Source organism: Cheilinus undulatus, linkage group 17, assembly GCF_018320785.1.
Source record: "Cheilinus undulatus linkage group 17, ASM1832078v1, whole genome shotgun sequence".
In the NCBI taxonomy this organism is placed as follows: domain Eukaryota; kingdom Metazoa; phylum Chordata; class Actinopteri; order Labriformes; family Labridae; genus Cheilinus; species Cheilinus undulatus.
The window spans coordinates 32,742,567-32,752,931 of NC_054881.1; the positions used below are offsets into that span (position 1 = coordinate 32,742,567).

Here is a 10,365-nt window from a genome sequence, read left to right on the forward strand (position 1 = left end):
TTAAATTTCCATGAATCAGAGGGGGATTGGCCAAGTATAAAAATGTCCCTTTTTAAGACAGATGAACAGCCGTCTGTCTGCTTCTCGTGCCCCATGTTTCGTTACATAACTCAATACTGACTCCTGCTGTTTAAGGTAGCAAACAACAATTATTTGTTGAGTTCATTTAAATCTCTCTAAAACTCAGATCCTGCAAAGACAGACCAGTTTAATGATCAAAGATAAAACATGCTTTGTCTATGGTCCGCATTGTGCACTAGCTGGCCCAGTAAAGATTACAGGTGAAGACACTTATAGAGCCTTGAGCCAATTAGCAAAGTGACGCACTAATGTTTGCACTGATTGCCAAAGTGTCTGACTGACTGACGTAACATCTGTTGTACTGAAACTCCAGGTATTGTTTTACTCTGCTCTAAGAAGATTCATTGTAACTTAAAAATAGATTTAGGTCATAAAAGGTCAGCAGTTTTAGAGAAAAATATTTTAATCAGGTACAAAACAAGGTCAAACTGCAATACAAAAAAAGAAGGCAGAAAAAAAGTGACAACTAAAGTTTGGTAGTTTTAAAAAGCATAACACAGTTTGAATATCATGTACTGTAAGTACAATCCTCTCATTTCACATCAAATAGACAGTTCAAGAAACACATAAATATAATAAATAACAAAAACAATAATTGCTCTAATTCTGAGTCAGTTTACAATACTCAGAAATATAAAAAGCTACCTCTGACAATTAATAATCACAAATACAATGCAATGATGCACAAAAAGTAGGCCTCTCCTTTGTCTTGCAAAATAAGCAATGCTTTCACTGTTGTACAGTGTTGTCCTGTCCCTTTGTTGTATCTTGTTTGCTTTTTTCCTCTTCTTGGTTTTCTTCTTGTACATGTTTGTTGTCCCCATGTTCCTGTTCTCCCACAAGAACTTTACTGTAAAGTTTCTGCTGCTCCTCTTTGAAAGTATCTTTCACTTTTGCTCGCTTTAGTCCTCCATCCCTGAGAGGAAAGAAAAAAAAATCAGTCAAAGAGCTAACAAAAGTGGAACATCATGTGTGACAAACACCATGTCATAAAAAAAGATTGCTTCTGTGTATTATGAGGCCTTAAAATAGCCCTTTTTGTCAAATCTTATTTTCAATTTGTAAATCAGTGTTTGCATTTTATTCAATTAGACAATGTATTTTTTTAACAACTGTATAACCGTTCTGTTTAGAATTTCTTTTAAAAAATGCAGGGTAAATGTTGCAAAACTTTGAAGAAATGAAAAATTATGGGAGGAAACTGTTTACTATTGCTGAGGTGTAAAGGATGCAAGTAAAAGTCAAAAAGCATGGCTTCAACTGAAGATTTTACTGCTCTGAACGGACAACAAAAATGTCATCTGACAGCTTTCCTTCTTTTCTCATTGCATCTCAGTGCAGCTCAGTGAAAGTTCATACAGGAAGACTGTTTCCAACCTGCTCTGATCAGCTGATTATGGGCGTTCACTCGCTTAAATAATCAGCTAATCAGATTCTGTCACAACCTTGTTTGACCAATCATCATGCACCTGTCATATTTTAAATTACGCTTTAGTGCAGACACTACAACCCTCCTCCACCCCAGCCACCTCCATTTAGTTAATCAGCATCTAGTCCAGACCCTCACAGGTCTTCTGCTCATCTCATCCTGCATACCTCAGTCTCCTCCAAACAACCTACTTGATTCCTTGTCTGGCTTCTCAGAAGTCTACTCCTGCATCCCTCTTCAACACCATCACCAAGTGTCTACACTCCATAGGGGGGTATCTTATTCCCGATGTTTGCCTCACTACTCCCCTTCAAGTACATGGTGTCATCACGATGGAGTCTAATTGCTGGAGACTTTGCAGATTTCTATTTCATTGATATTTGAATATTAAATTATATAAATTTGCATTAAGTCCTTCCTGATTGAAATGCATTCTGCAATCCTAGATCCATAAAAGCTCCCAACTGGAGGATTAACATCACCTCTGGTTCATCCTGATCAATGATCTCCTAGTATTCACATAAGGAATATAAATGCACACAAATGCTTTTGTATTTTCTGAGAATAAAACAAAAACTTTAGCAATATGGTGATATAAACTTAGAGAATAACTCACCAAATGAGATCCACTAATCCTCCTTGTGCAGCTATGGCTGCTTTTACTCTGTTGGCAAACTGCACTGCATCCTCTCCTTCCTACATTATAATAATATAAAAACATGCTAAGAAGAAATAGGGAAAAAGTGTTCCAATAGCTGATTAAAACAAGAGATAATAAAAAAGTTCAGCATGTGTTTCACCTCTCTGTTCATAGGCGGCAGATACCAAACACTGCAGACGATGGCCCAGCTGCTCATCATGCTCAGCAGATAATTCACCAGACCAAACTTACTGCTGTTCCAGAAAGCATCTCCAAACCGAGGATCATACTGCAGTATGGAAATAACATTAATATCAACTGGAAGTAAAGGCAAAACAAGAAGACAGGAGAGGCGTGACAAAGCTTTTACCTTAATGGCAACAGGATAGACAGTGCAGCCGATTTCAAAGCTGCCCTTTTTGAACATCATCACTGATGTGTTGTTGATACAAGTACCTGCAGGGGGCAGTGTGGGACACTCTTACTGACAAAACAGTTCACATTAGTGGCTTATGGATTTGATTATGAACAAAGTCATCATACATACCCTCAGGGAACATCAGGATGGGCTGTTTGGTTTTGTCAGCAACATGATCACTAAGCCTGCAGTAAACAACAAAATTTTACCTTAAATTTTACCTCTATTTTATAATATTCTAATAAGTTCACTTTTGCACATTAAGTCAGGGGTCCTCAAACTTTACAGCTAGTCACCCCAAAATTACAGTGTTTAAGATATGAGACCCACATCATTCCTGAATGTGTAATAAAGCGATAAAGCATGTAGTATAATGTTGCACACAGTCATGCATGCTCACTAATGATCATTTCTTAACACAGGCATAAGATTATCACAAAAGAACACAACTATATAAAAAACATATTATTTTATGTAGTAATTTATTTAAGAAAAGCAAGAAGTAGAATACAAATAATCTGCATGCATAAACTGTAGTACACAGTGTACAAACTACACTTGATAAAGTGCTGATGATTTCTATGTGCATCTGTCTGTGGCTGTACAGAGCATAGTATTTGAATTTCAGAATAAATCTTACCTAATTAAGTAATAAGGTCAGAGGTAATAAGGTTTTATTTCAAAGAGAACTTATTTTACGCATAGATTTTTAAAATAAAAGTTAAGAAAAAAACATTTAAAAATTTCTTTTTATTATGAAAGACATTTTGCAATCTCTTCCTTAGTGTCTTATGGCTCTCTCTGGGAGGTTGGGACCCCCATTAACACTTAAGGATATCTTCCTCATAATAAGACTGGTCTTGCAATGCATTTTTGTGCTTATATGTTGCGTTTGTGATGTTATGTTACGTTATGTTTATATGTTTTTTATGGTGACAAGGAGGAAGATGTACAAATTACTCTCATGCACACGTGTGTGCTAAAAATGTTACACATTATCAAAAACACATGAAAACAGTGAATGTGCAGCACTGTCCTTGTTGTAGAGACAGTTTTATTGTGCAGTAAATCACCTTACTACAGCATTTTTGTGTTCCTGCTTTCCCATGTAGACGGAGATTGTTTTCAAATCGTTGCCGTGTAAAAGTAGAACTTTTTGGAAACGAAAACGGAAAATGAAGCAAAATGTTGTTGTGTGAACAAAGCCTAAGCGAACTAATACTTTAAGCTGATGTTTCTCTCTCAGTGGCAGAATTAAAACCAAAATGTCCTCATAAAAACCTACTTATTGCCAACTTGGGCAAATATAGGATCATCACACTGCTGATATGTACATGAAAGATGGTCTATACAGCTCTCTGAAGTAGCAACTTTATTTCAAACTTGAAATACTGAAAATAACTGAACCTGAGAGCACTGTGAATGTGCAGTGTTACCTTTTGGCCACAAGGTGTCTGTCTTTCACTTCTGATCTCTCAAACCAGATGTGAGGAGAAGATTTGACCATGGCTCTCTGGATCATTCCCAACAACCCTCCGTGGACCTGTCCGACCTAAGAGTGAAAGAAAAAAAAATCGCTACTTATTGATTATGATCTAAAAGTCGACTATTTTTTATTTTATGTCATCCTTACAAAGACAGACTCACAGAAACACACAAATGTTTCTACCATAGAATAGCCGCCATCGTTGGCCAGGATGATGACATCGATGGGGGTTGTGTGATTGGCCACGCAGATGCCGCCGGCTTTTGGTTTGTTCTGTCTTGAATTTAAGAGAAAACATACACCTTCAAGATAGATTGGCAAAAATCTTATCTCTAAAAAGTGCACTACACAAATGTAGTTTTGGATACTAGGCCAATCAGTTTATGAGCTTCTCAAAAAATGTTCAGGTAAATTATCATGTGACAATCCAGAGTGGTGTGATACTAGCAGAGAATTTAACTTCATCCAGTGAAAGTAAAATGACAGCAAATAGTGATTTTTTTTTTGTCAATAACACATTTTTAAACTATACCAGTTTCCTGCCAAAATCCACACTGGTTGGGAAACTGGTTGGGAAACACATACAGTTTAAAATGTTTTACCTGTCATGATAGGTGATTATAGCTGTGAGAGATCGAACGCAGATTCGATAACAAAACATGTGAATCTTCTCACTCAGGAAGAATCTCAACCTGACAACATACAACACAATATCCCATCAATTAATCCACTTGCCATAGGGTGGGAAAAAAATCAAATAATAACAATCAACTGTATTTTGGCATCTTTGGACCTGTTCTATAGTGTTTAACTACAGGCTTAAGATGTAGTGAGAACAGGGGAAACCTACTCTCTGCTTGGTAAAAAGGCCACCAAAGTAGTCAGGACTAGAAGTAGACTGATGCCGGTGACTGCCAGAGTAACCCTGCAAAAAAAAACAAAGAGTTAATCAAAACTCAACAAGCAGAAAATAATCAATGTTTGGTCCTCCTACTCCAACAAAATTAAGGATCTGCTGACCTGGACTCTGTGCTGTTATTACTGTGATGACAAATTAACCAGGCAGTTTTTTGTTTCCTTCTCAATTAAAAACAAGTCTGCTGGCGTCCCTGCCACAAATTGAAAAATTACAACCAACTGAGCATCGAGAGCTTAATGCATTTGTGTTTGTGCAAATTAGTTTTCAAATGTATCAGTACTCCAGATACTGTATGTTTAAAAAAGACAGCAACATAGTAACGAATGGAAAATGTAACATACAACACACAACGCAACATAGTTCAAGTGCTGGCTAAAAGTTAACTTCCATTCTGCATTCGTTTCTAGAATTTATGGATTGTTTTATTCTGGTATAAGTATTTGTTGTATCTTTACACTATAAAGCACTGTGCTGTTGTATGCCACTGTTGTTCATTTTATTATCTGTATTTACTCAGAGGCCAAACTAGTGACAGGAGTTGGAATTTAGCAGTAGCTACAGACTTCCTGTGCAGCACATCAGCTTCATGCACTGTATTGAAACTATAGCTGCATTTCCATTACCCTTAGAAATGCGTAAAATCTAAATAGCGGTAATTGGTAATTGAAACACCTGAATTCAGAAAAACCTCTCAAATATCGCTAAAAAGTTTTTAACGCTCTGATGATGTAACGTAGGTGTCACATTATCATTTTACTCTGAGACAACATGGCACGATACATGTGGACGGAAGAAGGGACTGAGACTTTTTCTTAACATCAAACTTGTACCCTTACATGTGGCTTCTCCCATACATGCTGACTTTGCCTCTGAACTATCATTCATTGCCTTCATCTTTTGTTCAAAATTATCAAGGCAACCGCTGTAGATGTAATCTACAACTGTTGGTACAACTGTACCAACACACAGCAAGTTTTAAGCATCCAGCTTCCTTGCAACAGAGTCTTGTGAGAACTGTAATGGTAATGCAGCTTATGTTAAACTGCACCATCCAAATTTATTAAAATAAATCTAATGAAACTGACAAGTATGTCTTTAGTCTGTGGGACAAAGACAGAGTACCAGGAAAGAATCCCTAGACTCCTCACAGAAAGACCGTTTGACTGAGATTCAAACCCAGAACCTTCTAGCTGTGAGGTGACAGCACTAACCACTGAACCACCTAGGAGCCCCTAAATCAATACCAAACTATCAAAAAAGTTTGAACCTTAAGTTGCTGGATTCTCGTGCGTTGAAGTGTAAAGTTAATCTACTAACTCTACCACATAACGCCATTACATCTTTCCCTGACCTGAGAGGCAGCAGGACGCCGTAGCGGACGATCACTCCCAGCCCCCACACCACGGTGAGTCTCATACTTATATGTCTGAAGTTGTAGTTGCTTCGAGTCAGCAAATTCCAGCTCTCCAATTCCTGGGCTGAAAAGCGCTTAGTGACCTCATCATCCACAATGCTCTCCATGCCTCTTCTGCAGAAGTAAAAGATGTCTCCCATCTCAAACTCCGGCTCAGAGCGGAGACAGCTGGCAGAACCTCGGAGCTCATGGATCTCCTGCTGCAAAGAGGATGGAGGCTCTTTGGCTATAATTCCTGCAAAGTTACCATGTGCTTGAGTCAAAACTAAAGACAGTGCAGGTACAATAAGCATTCATGATAGCAAAGAATGTAAATATTGCTTACCGTTACTATATGGTTTATAGAGTTCCTGATTCTTTTCCTTTGCTCCCATCTCCATTCGTGATGTTGCCCACTAATTCAAGAGAAATAAAAACAATTCACTTAGATTAAATAAGCTCAAATATTGTGTTTTATTTAATGGCTTTAATATTTGCATTGCAATAGGCACTGCTGACTGCCCAACTGCATTTAAATTCAAACATTCAGAAATAGTACAGGCAGCAAAAAGCTGTGATGTGATCAAAGTAATGAAATTAGGCAACATAATCCCTGAGGATTGCAGCTCTGCAGCAGAAAACACATTCTTCCTAGAAGCTAGCAAACAAGTTGGGGAAATTATTCTCGACATTAATATTCTGGTCCAGTTTCAGCTACATCCTTCTGATTTAAAAATCATGCATAGATCATAGGAACTACCCTCTGTGCCACATAGATCGAAGGAGGGGGCAACTGACTGGGGTGTACTCCAAGTAAAGCAAATGTAGATTTCACCAGGGATGCAGAAGCAACCAGGAAGCAAAGTGATTGCAATACAGAAACAAGGCAAAGACCTGCCCCATGACACCAATATGGCGATGGCTGACTCTGACATTTGCAGTGGCCACTGAAGCTATCACGGCCCAACAGCTGGGTTCTATCAGAAACACCACACACCTGATCCCCACCAGAGGTACCTGAGGCTAAAACGAGAAACATGGATGCTGCAGAAATTTTACAGTAAATGAACGAAGGATTTTGAAAATAGAATCTGATGTGACTGTCAGACCAAACTTAAACACTTCTTTACACAGGGACCAGCATATAATAGTTTATGATGGATGTCCTGCTATTACACCCTGTATAAGAAATACATGGGTGATGGTTTTAAAGTTAAACAAGAGAAAAGTGCTGTAAACCATTTTTTAAATTGCCAACAGGAGGTTGATCTTAGAGATCTGGGTCTCTACTTCAATCGTTTAAAGTCATTTTCAACAAATTATGATGTTAACTTTGTTAATACTGGTGACAAAAAGTTTAAAACAGACAAAAAAGGCTGATTAGGTTTAGGAAGTGTCAAATTACATCCAAATTTTGACCAGAATATAGTCGCTTGTGGCTCAAAGGAATAAGATTGGGATAATAAAATGCATAACAAGAGGCTTCCAACTGGTTCCACAAACCAAACTGGTGGCCAAGGTCACTCTTCCCTATTGGCTATTGGAGGAACATATTGCTAATCCCTTCAGATGACAGAAGCTTGGACAAATGAAAGCTGTTCAGTCACGACACTGCAGAGTGCAGAAGTAGAGGGTGAATTTATGAACTGTAGACCACAGAACCACAGATGCTGAGCCTGCAAGGAGGCTTATTTTTAATATGACATCAAAAGCATTCTTAAATGATGCTTGTACATGAACTTCATCCCAGGAGCCATGGGTCCCTGTTGTATCTAAACAACCTCAGATTGTAGTCCCATGGCTAAAAGCTTTGTTCCTCCCAGCGGCCTGTTCCAAAATCCAAAGTCCCAAAGGGAAGAGAGACTACAGCAATCCCTGTGCCTCCTATAATCCCTCTCAGCTGTGGGAGTCCAGGGGCTCCATCTAACAGGCCATGCATTATTCATGATAATGTCAAAGAGATTAACAATACAAAAAACAGTTTAAAAGAAAAAAATACAAATAATCACATAGATTAAAAACTGTCGTTTCGCAAACTTGACACGGTGGCCTTTGCTGATGTTAAGAAGGCATCTAGCTCACCTCAAAGATCTTAAGAAGTGTCCTGATGTAGAGTCTACGGACACCAAGAGAGACTCCGAGGACAGCTGGCACGATCGTGAAAACTAACAGAAGACTCAACCACAGCGTGATGGAGACGCTTAAAAACCTGCACAGCAGGTTGTCACAAGGGAACAGGAACCAAGTCATGCTGCCCAATAGTTAAGACACAGGGAGCAATGAGAATGCATACAAACACTTAAAACAATCCTCTGGTCTGTGTGATGCCTTGAAGGTGTCTGAAGTCTACGCTGAACAACAGGAGTGACTCTTCTTCTGCATCTGACAAATGGAGAATAATATCAAGATTAGTCAAAACAAGTAGTTATTGTATAATTCTGTTTCACTTTATCTACATTGTGATTGAGTTTGTCTCCTTATGAGCTCTGTAAAAATAATGCTGTGATGCTGCTGTATACAGATGAGGACCAAATTATTATCTTCCCAATGGAAATTACAGTTTTTCCCAAGTATTTCCCAACTTATGTTAAACATAGCAAGGAATATTCATCACAGCTTTTCCAAACATCCTATTTTCATTTTGCATGCCAACAATTTTTTACTTTGGACACAGAAATAACATTATTTCACAGGAACCCAAAACTGCCTGGGTCTAAATTATTAGCCCCCCTGATGCCAATAGTCAACTGTGTATTAATTCTGCTGGATAACAGCCTGCAGTCATTTCCAACAAGTCTCAGACTTTCTCCTGAGCAATTCTTCTTTGGCCAATCTCTCAAGATCCTCCGGATTTGCAAATTTTTCTGTATGCAAAGTAAAATAATGCAAATATTCAAAATAAAACGAGGAGGATGGGTGAAAAAGCTGTCATGGGGGGGGGCTCATAATTTCATCCTCATCTTTATATCAAGGGGGGAAAGCATATTCAAAACATTAAAAGCATATATATATATATATATATATATATATATATATATATATATATATATAATTATTATTGTTATTACTATGATAGTAATTAAATACAGCTAGTATCTTGAAAACTGGTAGGACTTATAGGTATGTTTTAAATTATTTTTTAAAATTTAATTAGATTTTATAGGGAAAAAATAAGAGTATTTAGTCCTGAAATAAAATAAAATATAATATTTATCACTGATCGAAGGGGAAATAACGGCTTTAAATAGACGGAGCCACTTCCGGAATAACCGTCTATCTGTACCTGATATCAAAGTATGATGCACTGAAAATTAGCGAACTTATTGATCTTTACATCGCAAATTTATATGAAAGGGATATAACTGAAGCATCCCTTTGATATCTTCGTGCTTCCCTTTAAATGAATCCCTGTCAGAGTACGTTATTTGTTCTTTAATTAAATTAATTCGGTGCTTACACTCTGGTTTGGTTAAAGATGCTAATTAGGGTTCTCGGCTAAAGGCTAGTAAAGTGTTAGCTAGCTGCTGCTGTGTCGTGGCTCCTACCTTCTGCTGGATTTAACGGTACTCCTGTCCTTGTTGAGGAGGATTTAGACGGCAGACTGTCAAGTAATTCTCCATCTGGAGAACCCAGGCAGAACTCCCGGTATTTCTGACAATGTGCGTCGCTTCACAGGCAGATAGCGGCATGCTAACACTGCAGACAGTTGTACCGGGGCTTCAAGGCAACAGGTGGCCAATGGGGACTGCTGTCACTGTCCCGTGGGCTGGGCCGTTAATCTGATTACAGTGGAGTGCTCCAGCCAGAGAGTGTATGTGGTAAGTCAGTGTCTAATCTGCATTAAACATGCTTTAAAAGTGATATATTTCAAATGGTAAACAATACATTTGTAATCTACATCCTGGTGATACATAGTGTACATAGTGACACAAGCTCTGACATTTCTGCCAGATGCTGCTTAGCATTTTATAAGACCCTTCTCAAAACATAACCCCCCAC

At 38.1% G+C, this 10,365-nt stretch overlaps 1 protein-coding gene across 4 annotated transcripts; it reads right to left on the reverse strand.

Moving 5' to 3' along the window:
- Positions 1-735: 735 nt before the first annotated feature.
- Positions 736-10,178, reverse strand: gpat4 (glycerol-3-phosphate acyltransferase 4). 4 transcript variants are annotated; one of them, XM_041810582.1, is made up of 13 exons: positions 9,912-10,178; positions 8,664-8,748; positions 6,713-6,782; positions 6,325-6,622; positions 4,905-4,979; positions 4,657-4,746; positions 4,238-4,331; positions 4,005-4,120; positions 2,698-2,753; positions 2,521-2,606; positions 2,311-2,439; positions 2,127-2,206; positions 736-997 (listed from the first exon to the last, which is right to left on the reverse strand). In XM_041810582.1, the coding sequence occupies exons 3-13, from the start codon at positions 6,765-6,767 to the stop codon at positions 811-813; spliced, it is 1,266 nt and encodes a 421-aa protein (XP_041666516.1). In that variant the 5' UTR covers positions 6,768-6,782; positions 8,664-8,748; positions 9,912-10,178; the 3' UTR covers positions 736-810. The 4 variants fall into 4 exon arrangements, with proteins under 4 accessions (XP_041666516.1, XP_041666515.1, XP_041666514.1 ...); XM_041810581.1 differs by having other exon boundaries at positions 8,660-8,748; XM_041810580.1 differs by having other exon boundaries at positions 8,449-8,748.
- Positions 10,179-10,365: the final 187 nt, after the last annotated feature.